This window comes from Lineus longissimus, chromosome 3, assembly GCF_910592395.1.
Source record: "Lineus longissimus chromosome 3, tnLinLong1.2, whole genome shotgun sequence".
Taxonomy (NCBI): domain Eukaryota; kingdom Metazoa; phylum Nemertea; class Pilidiophora; order Heteronemertea; family Lineidae; genus Lineus; species Lineus longissimus.
In genome coordinates, this window is record NC_088310.1 from 25986382 (window position 1) to 26003240 (window position 16859).

Consider the following 16859-nt stretch of genomic DNA (forward strand, 5'->3'; position numbering starts at 1 on the left):
TTTTACATGTACCCGTTGAAATTCTCGCAGAGAGGTCGAGTTAGTTGAGTGAGACTTGACAACGATGGTCACTGTTGACGACGCTTGGAGAATGTCCGTCGCTCCGACCACACCCACCTTCGGTAATGTCCGTTTATGGGTATTCCCCTCCGACAAATCCCGAAGGTGAGCAGAAGTAAACATGGCTGTTGAACCTCTTGTGTGTGTGGATGACTTTGAGAAATTAGCCTTCAAATTACTACCTAAAAACGCTCTTGATTATTACAGGAGTGGGGCAAACCACGAACAAACACTTCAAGATAACACTGATGCATTCAAAAGGTAGAATCATTGTAAAATGTTGTAATGTGCAGCAAAATGGTGTCAAAGTCAAAGACAATTAAGGCCAACTCTCGAGGGAGTGAGATGCGGAAGTGCACGGGATGGATAGCATACACAGTACACAAGACAGTAGTCACGTTAGTACACATAATGTGCCTACATGGCCATGGTAAAGAACCGAGAGGGAAAGGCAAAGTGGTTGTCATCAAGCAAGGAAGGTCTCAACCAGTGGGTATGCACAGCAAAGGCACAGGGAGTTCATTCCTGTCAGCTTGGCCTCCCACGTGTGCAGTCAAACTCAAATATAAAGAAAGGCCTGCTTGCTTGAGTGAAGCTTTTCCTGCAATAGCCCATGGAAATGATAAACCAAATTTGTCATTTTAATGTTCATGTTTAATGACAATCTTCACTTGTTTTCACAGGCTCCGCATCCGGCCAAGGATGTTGGTGGGCGTGGCCAACAGGGACCCAAGTACAACCATTCTTGGCCAGAAAATCGACTTCCCTATCTGCATAGCTCCAACTGCTATGCACAGAATGGCAGAACCTGATGGAGAGTTGGCAACATCGAGAGGTGAATATGATTACATATTTTGTACCAACCCAATCAGTTATAGTAATGACACAAAAACTGCTGCAGCCATGATGAGTCACAATGTCTTTTACATAGAAAACAGGACTACATTGCAACAAAGGTGTTTTGGAATTCTTTTTATCTTCTAGCTGCGGCATCAATGAATACTGCCATGATTCTCAGCACCCTATCAACGACAAGCATTGAAGATGTTGCCGCAGCAGCACCATCTGGACTAAGATGGTTTCAACTCTACATCTACCGCGACAGAGCAGTAACTAGAAACCTGGTAGCAAGAGCTGAGAGAAGTGGCTACAAGGCCCTCGTTCTGACTGTTGACACTCCTCTCTTTGGACGAAGAATCGCAGACTCAAAGAACAGATTTGTTTTACCGCCTCATCTCAAGTAAGTTCCTGCTAATTTTGTCCCTGGATGTGTTGCTGGTCTTTTCACTTTGTTAATAAAACCCAGTACTAACTCATGCATTTTCTTTTTCTTCAGACTTGCCAACTTTGATAGTACTGATTTCAAAGGATCTGGATTGGGTCAATCAAACAAAGATTCTGGCCTCTCAGAATATGCAAATTCCCTGTTTGATGCCTCGTTGAACTGGAGTGATATTAGTTACCTCAGAACTATTTCCAAGTTGCCTATCGTAGTAAAGGGAATTTTGACTGGTAAGTCAAGTCACCTTTATATGCAGCTCAAATATCACTCCAAATTAGATCATTTAACAAAAAACCAAAAACCATTGATTGAGTAACTTTGTACTAAATTATATTATTTCCTCAGTTAGGAGAGGAAACACAGTCATTTTTTGGAGGGCTTTCGCTAACCTTTCTTTTAACACCCAGTATGAATCTTTCAGCTGAGGATGCCTTGAAGGCAGTGGAAGTCGGAGTGGATGGAATAATCGTCTCGAACCACGGAGCTAGACAGCTTGATGGAGTGCCAGCCACTGTAGGTTGAGGATTTAGTTACATTTTTTTTGTCATTGAAATAGATTGTATATATTTCAAATCTGAACTGAATTTTCAGAAGAAAGCATTATTGCCATTACATGTATTATGATTATAGGCCAACTGATTTATAGAAATTCCATTTCAGATTGATGCATTACCAGAAGTTATTTCTGCTGTGAATGGTCGATGTGAAGTCTACCTCGACGGTGGTGTGCGACAAGGGACAGATTGTTTGAAGGCGTTAGCCATTGGTGCTAGGGCTGTGTTTGTTGGTAGGCCAGTCTTGTGGGGTCTTGCATGTGATGTAAGTAAAAGTTTCAGTATGGAAGAATGTAGTAACCTATCTTTGGATCCTTTACATTAGACCGAAGTTCTCACATGAGGCCATGTCAGTCTGATTGATGAAAGAACAGTTTCTCTAGAGATTGAGTGTCTGGTCCATGTCTTCTTGCCAAATCTGGCTCCTTCTGGGCAGCATACAGATGCCGATGGCAGTCTTAAAGAATGTGAAGGGGAATCTTTTCTTGTTTTCTGCAGAGAGGAGACTATACTAAACATTCACATTCATTCCATGTTGGCCTCATTGTGAGGACAAAGTCACAACCAAAATGCTTGAATTCATTGTCTTTCCTTTACAGGGAGAAAAAGGTGTTGGGAAAGTCCTCTCAATCTTGAAGGATGAACTCACGATTGCAATGGGGCTGGCAGGTACTTAGCAAATTTCTTCTTGTGTCCTGGTGTGCTTTTGTGCTGATGTATAGTCTTACATGAAGTGATGAGTACTGGAAGTTTCGTACAAAATTTTTTTAAAGAGTAGTTTGCACTGAGTTGCCCTGCTATTTTTAGGCCTTGATATGACATTTCAAATACGTGTATAAGATTAAAAGCTGAGGTACATGTAGTTTCTTTGTTTATGCCTTCGTCTTCATCTTTTTCAGGTTGCAGGAGTGTCTCCGACATAAAACAATCTCACGTCGTCAAGGAGTCATACTATTGGTCTAAGTTGTGAAAAATTGGATGGATGGCTGCATGGACATATATGGATAACCTGTATAACACTGTGATAGCAATACAAAATGGATAATTTTTCCACTTTTTGTGCACAATGTAATATTTACCGAGTTTGAATTAGATCTTTGTTGGGGATATTGCCGCAATTATAATGATGCTTTATCCGTTGTCTATAGTGATTGTTAGAGTGCATCCTTGTTGTTACGATTCTCGAAGTATTTCAGGCAATAGGTTTGTAAATACAAGTAGCTAACATTTAACCAGATACATAGTTGTGTTGCACAACAAATAAGCAGTATTTGCAGACAGATATTGGGGAGTTGTCAGATGTTAGAGATGCAAATCTATGAACAAATTATTCTATAGTAATAGTTGCAATATTGTTGTGCCATCAAAAGTTATCTTTTAAATTCAACAAAAAACCTCTTTAGAATGTGATGTGGATCTGTTGGTGTTGTTTACTGTACCTCAAAGGAAAATAAATATATTATGATGATGTAAAAATGAAAACATTCTTCTATTATTTTCATCATTGATGATAAGTATGCTGGATGTGACAACTGAAAAACAAGATTGTGGCTGTTGACACAAACAGTGTGATTGGGCTGCGCTTACTCTAGTTAGACCTCCTTTAAGACATCCTTTTGAAGTGAAACTAGTTTTCCTAATGAGCACTTACCAAATTTATCTTTAGTGATCAGGAAACGTTGTGATGCTGTCCCTTAATGGTCCTTCAGACAACTGGACTTTCAGTGTTCGAATGTCCCTTGGTGGTCCTGCAATCATCTACCCAGTTGTGACACTGTACCTCAGTTGTCCTACCAATCAACTGGTCATTCAGTGGTGACATGCCTTCAATGATCCTGTAATGAACCTGTTGTTCAGTTGTGACAGGCCCTCAATGGTCAGGCAATTCTTGTTCTCACATTCGACTCAACAACCTTCATTCAGGGTTGGTGTTCAAATCCATGTCCCTGACCCGACCTGCCAACTGAGTGGACCACATGCAGATCGTGTCTTTGCCTACATCACTCCTATACTGTCGCTGCAACGTGGTCAACATGTAAATCTTACATCTAAAATGGCATCTTTAGTGATCAGGAAATGTTGTGATGCTGTCCCTTAATGGTCCTTCAGTCAACTGGACTTTCAGTGTTCGAATGTCCCTTGGTGGTCCTGCAATCATCTACCCAGTTGTGACACTGTCCCTCAGTTGTCCTACCAATCAACTGGTCATTCAGTGGTGACATGCCTTCAATGATCCTGTAATGAACTGGTTGTTCAGTTGTGAAAGGCCCTCAATGGTCTGGCAATTCTTGTTCTCACATTCAACTCAACAACCTTCATTCAGGGTTGGTGTTCAAATCCATGTCCCTGGCCCGGCTTGCCAACTGAGTGCACCACAGGCAGATCGTTTCTTTGCCTACATCACTCCTGTACTGTCACTGCAACGTGGTCAACATGTAAATCTTACATCTAAAATGGCATCTTAATAGTGATCAGGAAACGTTGTGATGCTGTCCCTTAATTGTCCTTCAGTCAACTGGACTTTCAGTGTCAATTGTCCCTTGGTGGTCCTGCAATCATCTACCCAGTTGTGACACTGTCCCTCAGTTGTCCTACCAATCAACTGGTCATTCAATGGTGACATGCCTTCAATGATCCTGTAATGAACTGGTTGTTCAGTTGTGACAGGCCCTCAATGGTCCGGCAATGGTCTCTTTGGATTGAAAGCTATTCAATTAAGCAGAGGACGGGCTCCAGGATCATCCTGTATAGTTACCGAGAGAAGTCTTTGTCTGTGTTCATGAACAGCATTGGTGAGACTTGACTCTGTACAAATGATCAACAAATAATCACATCACTCCATTTTCAAAAGCATTTATTCCAAAAGTGATGTTGGACACCAAGACACTAATGTACCAGTGTTTATGTACAATATATACATAAATGTTTACGATGAAGACAACTAACCAATTCAAGGCATCTTACAAATATCTAACGTTTCCAATTACTATGAAGTTAACACCAACTTCACAAATGGTAGACATAATTAGTTTACCTCTGAAAGAATTTAAACGCAACTGTCATAATTTTGAGTTTATACAAAACAACTCGGTGGGAACAACAAGGGGAATAGTTCAACCATCTTAAAAGTGGGAAAAAGTGGGGTTTACAGTAAGAAGAACCTCCAACCACAACAAACACACTGAAACTGCTGCCCAATGTAAATTTAAAGCTTTGAAACAAAAATGGCACTATTATGATACATACATGTATAACAACAATGGGTGATATGAATAAAGACTAGCAAATGCTTTTATCTAAAACTCCATGTACATTTTATCTAGGCCTTTCTGTACAAACTTGAAGTAAAAGCATTTGCTAGTCTTTATTCATATCACCCAATATGTGTAACCTAAACATGCTTGATAAAGTCATACTAAATGGCTGAACTGTGACACTTGCACAAAACTGCATCGTTTACTATAAGTCGAGAGGTGTACATGTAGGGGTAAATACATGCAAGCAGTCCATGAAATAGAATGTGACATATCATTTGTTGATGCGTCTGGTTCTTATTCCTGACTCTTATTCAATCATGCTACTTTTTACAACCAATATCACAAACTGTTCTGATGAGTGAATTAAGCAATCAATTGAGGTATCAATGATCCTGTAATGAACTGGTTGTTCAGTTGTGACAGGCCCTCAATGGTCAGGCAATTCTTGTTCTCACATTCGACTCAACAACCTTCATTCAGGGTTTGTGTTCAATCCATGTCCCTGACCCGGCCTGCCAACTGAGTGCACCACATGCAGATCGTGTCTTTGCCAACATCACTCCTGTACTGTCACTGCAACGTGGTCAACATGTAAATCTTACATCTAAAATGGCATCTTCAGTGATCAGGAAACGTCGAGATGCTGTCCCTTAATGGTTCTTCAGTCAACTGGACTTTCAGTGTCCATTGTCCCTTGGTGGTCCTGCAATCATCTACCCAGTTGCGACACTGTCCCTCAGTTGTCCTACCAATCAACTGGTCATTCAATGGTGACATGCCTTCAATGATCCTGTAATGCACTGGTTGTTCAGTTCTGACAGGCCCTCAATGGTCCGGCATTTGACTCTTTGGATTGAAAGCTATTCAATTACATGTAAGCAGAGGACGGGCTCCAGGACCATCCTGTATAGTTACCGAGAGAAGTCTTTGTCTGTGTTCATGAACAGCATTGGTGAGACTTGACTCTGTACAAATGATCAACAAATAATTACATCACTCCATTTTCAAAAGCATTTATTCCAAAAGTGATGTTGGACACCAAGACACTAATGTACCAGTGTTTATGTACAATATATACATAAATGTTTACGACGAAGACAACTAACCAAGTCAAGGCATCTTACAAATATCTAACGTTTCCAATTACTATGAAGTTAAAGGATAGCTCCTGGAATAAATCGCTATAGCGATAATCGGGAAAACTAACGCACCTGCATATTTCGTATATCATTATTATTCCAATATAGGACTGTATATCGCTCAAAAATTTGCGTTTGTACCAATAAAGGTGTTTTAAATCCACTAAACACAGAGTTCATGGAGGGCGCCATTTTCTCACTTTTTTCGCGATCTCTCCTCCAAAACCGGAGAATCGTGACGTCACGTGTGCAATTCACATTGTCAGTATTGTCACAATAGCAGTCAGCCGATTGATATTTTGAGATCGTGTTATTGTATTGTTATCAAGGGGGCTTCAGATGATGAAAGCTACGTTGACAGCAGTGACACTTCGATGAGCAGCGGGAGTTATGAAGATTTGGATGTAGGGGGAAATGTTGGTGTACAGGGCTACCAGTTTGAGCCGGAATATGAAGAGGGGGAGCTTGAGTCATTGACGGCAATGACACTATGGCTCAAGCTATTGAAGATGCAGCTGGACCCGATGTTGATGGCCAAACTGGACTATGCACCGAGGCATTTTGCATTCAAGCAATCCATATATTACGCGAATGTCCAAATAAAACGAAATTAGAATGATTTAATTGCGTGAAATCTTGAGACATGCGAGAGAGATCGCGAAGAAACGGATATTGACATGGATTCACACACTGCGCACGCGCGAAAAGCGGTGACAAGCCCACAATATGCACGATCGGTGCTTCGGAATTTCAGCCAATCACTGCCATTGCACACACCGCGTCATCACCGAGGGAAATTTGACTCAAAATGGCGCTGTCCATGTCAGTAAAATAGGGACTATTAATATCAATTTTTCTCCCTGAACTATTATATTTCTTCCACTTTCAAAAGGTTTGTGGTAAAGAGGAATACTCATTTAATATATTTCCATTGGTTTCGTTCAAAAAGGCTGCCAACGATTTATTCCAGGAGCTATCCTTTAACACCAACTTCACAAATGGTAGACATAGGCTAATTAGTTTACCTCTGAAAGAATTTAAACGCAACCGTCATAATTTTGAGTTTATACAAAACAACTCGGTGGGAACAACAAGGGGAATAGTTCATCCATCTTAAAAGTGGGAAAAAGTGGGGTTTACAGTAAGAAGAACCTCCAACCACAACAAACACACTGAAACTGCTGCCCAATGTAAATTTAAAGCTTTGAAACAAAAATGGCACTATTATGATACATACATGTATAACAACAATATGTGTAACCTAAACATGCTTGATAAGTCATACTAAATGGCTGAACTGTGACACTTGCACAAACCTGTATCGTTTACTATAAGTCGAGAGGTGTACATGTAGGGGTAAATACATGTAAGCAGTCCATGAAATAGAATGTGACATATCATTTGTTGATGCATCTGGTTCTTATTCCCGACTCTTATTCACATTTTTACAACCAATATCACAAACTGTTCTGACGAGTGAATTAAGCAATCAATTGAGGTATCAATTTATAATATAAAACACCTCAAACTAGATTGAAATGTGATGTAGTTAGCTTTTAAAAGCTATTTTTGTTTGATGCTATTGCCATTTAAACTTCACAAATGAATAAATGCAGCAAAAACAAGATCACAAAATACTAAATCAACCGAGCACACAATACGTACATAAATTTGATTGATTCTGTGATAAGAAAAATCTGTTTTCTCTCTCAATATATTACAAATCAACAAAACATAATTACTACAACAAAACAGATAAGAGATCCAAAGCTACATGTACCCTTTGCAGCATTTCAAAATCTCCTCCCCTCCCTTCCTGAATTCGTTCTCACACACAAAAGATTCTGGAAAATTATCAATATCAATGCATTTTTTAAAAAAAATCATGAGTCGAGATGAAAAGTTAGTGTGGGGAGCCTGGATATCTGTTAGTCAAATAGATATCACAAACACGAACGAATAATGCTGTTTTAATGGCATGACTATTGGAATTTCAAGAAGCTACCTGTCCATACAATGTATATATGTAAATAAAAGACCGAACTCTTTTTGATGATACTATATGTAGTAAGATCCACACTGTTCCCCATACCAAATTGAAAGGAAAATTGGACAGGAGATTTCTGGTTCCCATACATTCATCACCTACAATGTATGATGTCAAACCAATGGGAGCAATCGACACCAAATTTTGTCCAAAAATTAAGCATCACTGATTTTGCCGACATCGTCATGGCTCTTTCCCAGCCTCCAACTGCTGCGGCCATCGCTACTCTGCCGACTATGCTGGCCACTCGAGCTACGGGAATGAGTGGGTTGAACCTTTAGCAAATTTTTGTGATCATCATCAGTGCGAGCTACACGACTCGAGAAAGGATTCGTAGAAGTTATATTTGGGCGGAAAGGCCCTGGGTAATCTGGGGACATCCCAGCATGACTGTAGCTTCGTCTAGTAGGAGAGGACAGTGGGTTCGAGATGCTAGAAACACCAAGTCCTGTAGAAAAACTGTTGAACTTCTTTCGGCGTCTTTCGGATGCACGACGTCTTTTGACACATTCAAATATACAGAACAGGACACAGATGACAACAATGGAGGCAAATAATGAGCCGAGCACGATGCCTGCAACACTTGGCCCTTCTATCACTGGACAGTCTCCCTCAATGAGGTATGTTCTGAAATAATAACAAAGATGCTTTGCAAATCTTGAACATGAAGAAGAAAGGTTGCATGTGGAGACTGTGTATCCTGTTAAAGTTGGATCAAAAAACGATCACTTTTGGCAAGTTTAGTGTCGTGTATTATTTAGTTAAAAATTTGAAAAACGGAGTCAACTGCTAGCTTAGAGTATGCATATTTTCATGCCAAGCAGAGGAAAGGCGAAGATATCCGACTTACTTATAATCATTTAAAGTGGACATGAGTCCTGCATAATACTGTCCGTTGGTGAATCTATAACGGGCATGATAAAAAGCCTTTGAGATGCAGGTACTCGAGATGACACTACCAGCATCCTCACCAGCGGATGTAAAGATCTGAAAATGTAAACATTATATTAGCAAGTGGAAAGGTAATGAGGAATTTAGTTAGTGCTATCACAGGGACTCTGACCCTCCTCCAAGGCAACGCTCATCTCTCTGCTGCACTGACCAACAAACAGGTCTGATTCCTCTTCTAAGGGAACCCACTTGACAATGCAGGAAACCGCATGGTTATATATATAAAGTAACAATACCACGCACCAATTGACAGCAGTTGTGAAAGACTGCCAAGGCACACAAGATCGTGGACTGGCCATCAAATCTGCAAATCACTTCTGTCATGAACAGTCCGAACTACTGTAATCTGGAAGCAAGGAGACTAGTGGCAAAGTGGTTGTAGCGCTGGGCTCATAATCAGGAGGTAGTGGGTTCAGAAGGATCACAGGTGTTATGCCCTCATGTCTCTGAGTAAACCTACCTTTTTATCGTTGACTGCCAGAACCACAACAACATCATTCCCACAGGTACCAAACTTCCACGACTTTTTCCTGAGATAATGGGCGAACCTTTCAACCTGGAGGTGACTCTCTTCACCAACATTTTTCACACTAGAAACGAGACATTCATGGACATATTAAACATCACAGTCTTCTGCGCCTGCTCATTCCGTTCAGTGTTTAATTGCGTGGCACAACGGTTGGATACCAATTCAGTTTGTTGGCTTCGTGACGACAGGTACTGAAGGGGGGTACAAGGATTTTACTTCACTTAGGATTGAGGACATGGCAATGGAAATAAAGTGTTCTGCTATGGGTCTCTTATCCATCATATTCATGTGTTCAGGTTCTGTTCGCTGCCGACTGCTTGAGAAATAATTACATACCTTTCATCAATGAACACCTCCTGGACTATTGCAATAGAGATGATATAACCAAAACCTTGATCTTCACATGTTCCCTCAGTACAAGCACACGGAGTCGTCTGTTGAATCTCTTGGATTTTAGCATCTAAAGCATTTGCTGAAAGAGTAAGAGCATTATCACATCTGCTGTGGAGCCACATTGCTTTGCGCAAGCCCATGCATTGCAGTTGATTGCAGTGCTTGACAGTGCTGAACGGGCAAATAATATTCAAAATGTGTTGCTATAGTATTTAGATCAAACTAAAGTTTCTTGACAGTGAGTGTGTTTGGCATACTTGGAGAGGCTGCAGCAACGTGCTACTGAACTAGAATTATACAAGAACATGATTTGCAGTTGCATAGCAACACAAGAGTTAACTTGAAATATTCACCTTTGCACAAATTTTATGATTAAGTAAAGGTCCACTTACCATCGGAGGGTGATATGAGATGATTTGGATCACAGACATAGGATCTCTGTCCCTGCCTGCCACATCTCTCCAGGTCGACCTGGGGGTTGGGAAAGTCCTCCGGCTTCCAGGCTGTGACTGGGGCCCAGGTTGAGACGTTACTGAATGGGTTGATGGTAGTGTTGTTGAGGTCATCATCGATGGTCGCTGTCCTGCAGTGACCAAGCCACAAGATCATGTGTAGCACCAAAAATATGTACAGCCCATATTGCCAAGGAAAATGATACATTTCAGCATGGGCTCATGGGGAAAATGGAATCATCTGAAAGAAGTAAGATTTAGCTGAATCAACAGTAACCATCTACCATCTAAAAACAGCTTATGTGGCCAATGGCATGACACTTCATCTCTACACAGACTGAAGATATAGTACGGGCAGGTCGAACGCAGAAGGTAAATTAATTGAAAAGTACAAAATACTACAATTCCATGCCAACTCAACTTTATCACTACTTTTGGACAGAGGGATCAGGCCAACAGAATGCTTTTCATATTGGCAATGGGACTGAACTAGTTTAGTCAGCATGTCAATTGCTTCAAACTTCCTGCAGTACAGCACAATGTCGTCGACGTCGATCATTCCGATGATAATCTGACTGAATGATAATTATTCACGCACATAAAATGTTGGTTCTGCACAGAATAATCAGCCTTGAATTCAGTTATCATGCAGTACATGTACATGTACCGACATACTGTCGGGATTGTCGTCAACAGCTGCTGTAACCAGAAAAATTGTGCAGGTTTTTTTTTACCTACACCACCTCGTATACCAATCATTATCATATGCTTTCAGGCACTCGTGATTGTGATGAAGTAACGAACAGAGGATTCTGGTGTTCCCAACAAGATTCTGGGAACAGAGACCAGTACTAAAGGGATGTGACGGGGAGCAGGCCAGAGACACTGCACACTACCCCTTGGTTCCTACCTGGAGCAAGGTTTTATTAAGAAATTGAAAAACAAAGTGGTCTTACACAACATTTTTTTATTAAAATGACTGAAGCACAACAGTGGTTTTGACATTCAACTACAGGATAAGGTACAAGCAGCGGAAACATGATTACCTTAGAGTCGGCCACAACCACCTGTTGTACAATGAATGATGAAACATAGAATTCAGGACATAACCCACATAGCCTTCTGTCAAAGTTTGAGAAATTCAAATAGAAGCTCCCAAAGAAAGTATCACTATTTCAAGTTAAAGTTTAATGAGCTTTTCCTGGCTGTCTTTATCATGAAAACTCACATCAGACATCGACAGACCAAATAGTAGCGGGAGAAATGTGATCCCTGAAAAAAGCTAACTTGATGAACCTGGTCGAATTTGGGATATAATCATTCGAATGGCGAGTGGCTGCGCCCCACATTCAGCTTTAGACAAAGCCGAAAAACAACACAGCAACAACATTAATACTGACTCAACACAAGAATGAAGTTTGATCGATAGGCTCAACTAACAATGCTGCACTTGAGGATGTCAGTATCTGGAGCCAGCAAACGAAAGACGATATTTGTATGCAGTGCAGCTCAATGTTAACCCGGCCAAATCATAACTCCTATATTGTACATGAATCAGGCAACCACAATACTGATGGATCTACAATTAGCAACGACCGCACAGGCAAGGACTGACCATTTTAGTGGTCAATGACATCATGAAGCAATGCATGCACTTGGTGCACTCTACACCCATCAAGAAATCATCAGGGAAAAATGCAGGCTCCTGCAGCTAAGTAGCCTACACAATAATCTACCTACATACCCAAATCATGGCCAATAGTATGACTGTGCGATTTGAAATGTGAAAACTGAAGACTGAAATGATATGTGAAATCTTGCAATGACCGAGATGTGACGATTTGCATTAGATTTACAAAATCTAACAATAAACTTCACTACCCATTTTGGATCCGAGACATAATTGTAACCATTTAGCAATGTGCTCCTTTTGTCCCATTGTGCATTTTCTCAAATTTTCTAACAGGTAGAGAAAAAAGTAGTTTTTATGTTTTACAATTTTGAATTTGAATTGGATAGACTTTTTCACACACAGAATCTCAAAAATGCTTCATTTCCAGACCCATTTTTGCAACTCTCATCACCTGAAATGTGGATCAGCTTGGCTAAACCATTCTTCAGGTCAAACTGCCGGCAGTTCCATACGATTTCCTTCAATATGTTCCCACTCAAAACTGTACATGTAATTCAGAAAAGACATATCTCATGATTTGAAGAACATTACAAAGTGGACAAGACGCATCTCGACTAAATGTGAACATTAAAATTTGTAGTCATCATCCGAGTTAAAAGAGTGTTTATTTCCCAAAGCTGCTGTAATTTGCTCCAGTGTACGCCGAGGAATTTGTAGTGGTGTAAGCATACTTGGCACGATCACCCATGGCTGGGTAACCGGCAAGTGATGCTGCAACATCCTTTGCACCATAGCCTGCCTTATCGGGGCGAGGGAACGGGTAAGCCCGCTCTCGCTCACTTTCAGCTGCTCCATAAGGTGGCAAGTCCCTGCAAATACAATAGAAACATTATAAGTTCATATCTCATGCAACGTCATCAGCTGTCTCGAGTCATTTTGCTTTCTAATACCAATAGCTTACCTTCCCCGATCTCTTCTGTAGTATTCCGGTGGTGGCCTGTCCAGTGGGTCTCTGGCCGACTCTCCCCTTGGGTAGTATGTATCATAGAACCACTTAAAGTAGACATCTGGTGGGGGCCAGTATGACCTTGGGTCGCGATCCCTGTCATCTGGGGCTGGGAAATCACCATATCCACCACGTCTGTAGTAGTCCGGCGGTGGTGGGTAGTCCCGATCTCGGCTGTAGGCATCACGGCCACCACGATCCGAATCCCGATCTCTACCATAAGGAGCTGAGCGCCCGCCTCTTCCTCTTACTGGACCACCATCTCTGCCACCACGGCCTCCTCTTCCCCCGCCGCCTCGGTCACTGAAAATGGAAATTGTGAACATACATGTAACGTGATGACATGACAAAATGTCACCAAGTTAGGATGAAATGCGAAAAAACTTGTCTCCGAAACAGGCTCAATGATACTAGAAGGTGTCCGTGTAATTAAAGAGGCCTGCAAATTGCAATGCATGCATTTCTTAATTGCTGAGCTCTGGAGCAACTTTGACTAAAGGCTTCATCTGTCCGGTGTCAATAAATGACGTTGGTGAAAATCATTTCCTGAATTTCTGGATACCTACCCCTGTTGCTTTCCATAGTTACTTCCTTCTCGTTTTGGTTTAGACTTCGACAGCTGCAATTGGAAAGTTAAATTTATCAGATATGGGAATGATCACTCAGCAAGCATCAAGGGATAGTAATGTGGCCATCTTGGATTGGACGATTTCGTGATTTGATGATTTATAAACGTTACTGGACAATGTTCAGGATACAATAGTTTAAAAAAAAGGTTTTTCACAGTCGGTGTCAATGACTGTTCAAGTCTTACCTCCACGTTCATAGTCTGTCCTTGGAACATGGCCTGGTTCAGGTTATCAATAGCGCAATTTGCCTCGGCCTCCGTTGCCATATGCTGAAAAAGAACACATAATGTGGCTACAAATAGGGTGATTTGTGGTAGGAGTAGTAAACAATGTAAATATTCTTATATCAAAAACTATGATTACTTCAAGTGACGATTAATTGCTAGAAAATGAAGCATTTTCAAATAAACAGCTCTCACTCCCAAGTGAAGTAGCGTTAATAGTTTTGTACCATTTAGGAGTTTCTGACATTATTTCAAATGAACAATGAAAAAAGAACTTTTCAGAATACTCACCACAAAGCCATACTTGTGAAAAACTACGCATTCTCCGACATTTCCGTATTCAGCAAACATCGCCCTAAGAGCATTTTCATCGGCGTTCTCGACAAGATTTCCGACAAAGATCTTGGCGGGCATTTTGAACTACGGTATTGCGCCTACGCTTTGTTCTGGAAGTAAACGAGGAGAGCATATCTCGGATGAGGCGAAGTCGCAACGTACGAATAAGAGGCGGATGAAATGTGGATCGACCAGTCACATACGATTGGTAAGAACAAGGAGCATAGTTAGTTTTGGGATAGAGGCGCATATTTATGAAGGATGACCTTTGAACTCGCTTTTAAAATGTGTTGTGCACTGTGTACCCTACTAGTTTATTTAGAGGATGCTGTTGCAAAAGAGCGATATTTGACGGTAGATGCATATTTCAATTCACTTGCAAAGCACTGGCGACGAGAAGTTTGGAGCGAATATACTGTTAATGTGTGCGACGGGTAATTGTACATGTCGGAAAGAATGGAAAATCGCCCGACTTTGTGACAATGTTCAGTGTAAGTTGACTGATCAATGACAATGACAGAGTTGCGATTTTGGGTATTATGTTTGTTTGATAGTTTATATTCAGCGAGATCACAGGCACATCTTTCAGACATATATCTATTTTACGACAAGCTTCAGTTCCTCAACATTTGGAATCAAGAGAGTAGCACCAGTTAGTTTAAGACTTACTCATTTATACTGCATACATTGACTTAGTCTAAGAAAACTTGTGCTGCTTTTAACTTATCCCTGGCCTTCATCGGGCTAAACTTGGTTTGCACTAGGGCAGGAACTTGAAAGTGGGAAACTGCATGGTTTTGATTAGGAAAACTCAAACAAAACCAGAATTCAAAGGGGGGATCCAAGAGGGGGGTATATTGTGAAAACAGTTTAAAGAGGGGGGGGCGGGGGCGCCACCTTTTTGTCATGAGGTGGAGAACATTTTGATTTTGATGTTATTGTTAGATGTCGGTTTGGGGATTATAGCCAACCACAAAGCTGAAGCACATGTAATGCAGACGCAAGTGGTGAGGAAAATTTTTATTGAATTTTTTGGTTAAAATTTATGTTGAGGATCTGACGCATTTTCGAGTTCAATATGGTCGAATTCACAGTGACAACTACATGCAACCGATATACATGGATTGTCATGCAAATAAGAGATGTTGGACATGGTGACGCTTGGTCAGCGGTCGATGTCTATTGCAACAGTTAAAGTCAGCGGCATTTTTCCTGAAAGACAATTTTGCAGAGCGACGAAGACATCATTACAAGACGGCTTTACATTAATAGAGCGCAGGTCTCTTTCGGCTGACTTCGCTTGCGCTTTGCCTTTTTGAAGAGAAACGACCTGAAATATTTCAGAAAAGACGGAATCAAACTGCGTGATATGCTCTCCTTTTTAACTTCAACTTTCAAGATCTTGTTTCCGCAACGCATCGGGCGGTCATGATGGAATCTTTGTACTTGCAGACCTAGAAAAAGTGCAGCGTAAAAGCGGGTGAATCAAACTCGAACAAACGCAAATTCACAGCGGTGGCGACTTTCCTTTTCTCTTGCATGAAGACAGATTTCGATGAATTACCAAGTAGTTTGAAGGGCATATAACGTCGCAAATTACCCTGTGTCGCAATAGCTGAAAAAAAGTTCAAACCCTAAACAAACGCATTATTACGAATTGCAACATTATTGTTGCCGGTATCAAGGAAAGTAAAACGGAGCGACTTCATCCATTTACTGAATGGGCGCAAAATCCACAGAAGAATCGCTGAAAAATAATTCATGTCCAAACTTTCATTGACATTGTATTGTCAGGTCTTGAACGCATGAAAATGATGAATGATGGATTATCCGTTTTGATATGCTACTTTTTTGTTCCAGGCCTGATGCCGTGGGCGTGATGGGAATTGAGGAATAACGGAACGAGTTTAGACATGTTAGAGAATGTTATACACCACCGCAATTACACTTCTCGCAACGAAAGAATAGAGAATGGCTGAAAAATAACATCACAAGGCCTGGTTATGGACGGTCACGGTATGCATCGTCGTGCGTACATTTCGTCTCGACGTCAAGCAAATCAACGATTTTGGTCGTCTCCGCGGACGGAATTTAGCCATCGAGGTTGTTCTTTAATATCTTACGAAAGTTATACTTTCATTACTACTGGCTTTCGGCCTCTGACTATGCTCAAATTACCTTTTGATGAGGAATAAACGACAAAGGGATGTCTGACAAATTAGAAAATTATAATGCTATCAGTTTCTAACAAGACCGTGAGGGGCGCTGTTGGGCGTCACCCAAGGCAGCTTTACGGACTTTTTGATTGGTTCCCGTGGAGCGGTCATCCAATCAAAAATTATTTGACGGAATCGTCACGTTGAAAAA

General features: G+C 41.0%; 2 protein-coding genes across 5 annotated transcripts; one reads left to right on the forward strand and one right to left on the reverse strand.

Moving 5' to 3' along the window:
* Positions 1 to 181: 181 nt before the first annotated feature.
* Positions 182 to 3372, forward strand: LOC135484400 (2-Hydroxyacid oxidase 1-like). The gene is made up of 8 exons (XM_064765813.1): positions 182 to 321; positions 744 to 895; positions 1045 to 1300; positions 1397 to 1572; positions 1764 to 1855; positions 2003 to 2161; positions 2496 to 2565; positions 2796 to 3372. Exons 1-8 carry the CDS (start codon positions 182 to 184, stop codon positions 2864 to 2866), a joined length of 1116 nt encoding a protein of 371 aa, XP_064621883.1. The 3' UTR covers positions 2867 to 3372.
* A 1361-nt stretch (positions 3373 to 4733) lies between these two features.
* On the reverse strand, positions 4734 to 16746 carry LOC135484404 (cold-inducible RNA-binding protein B-like). Of its 4 annotated transcripts, XR_010446448.1 has the most exons (7): positions 16671 to 16736; positions 10605 to 10905; positions 10156 to 10291; positions 9751 to 9880; positions 9190 to 9326; positions 6365 to 8966; positions 4734 to 6118 (listed from the first exon to the last, which is right to left on the reverse strand). XR_010446448.1 is itself a non-coding variant. In XM_064765820.1 (6 exons), the coding sequence occupies exons 2-6, from the start codon at positions 10870 to 10872 to the stop codon at positions 8495 to 8497; spliced, it is 1143 nt and encodes a 380-aa protein (XP_064621890.1). In that variant the 5' UTR covers positions 10873 to 10905; positions 16671 to 16736; the 3' UTR covers positions 6151 to 8494. The 4 variants fall into 4 exon arrangements, 3 of the variants coding, with proteins under 3 accessions (XP_064621890.1, XP_064621891.1, XP_064621892.1); XM_064765820.1 differs by lacking the exon at positions 4734 to 6118 and having other exon boundaries at positions 6151 to 8966; XM_064765821.1 differs by lacking the exons at positions 4734 to 6118; positions 6365 to 8966; positions 9190 to 9326; ... (1 more) ...; positions 10156 to 10291; positions 10605 to 10905 and adding exons at positions 10924 to 13166; positions 13259 to 13606; positions 13870 to 13922; positions 14118 to 14201; positions 14448 to 14602 and having other exon boundaries at positions 16671 to 16746.
* Positions 16747 to 16859: the final 113 nt, after the last annotated feature.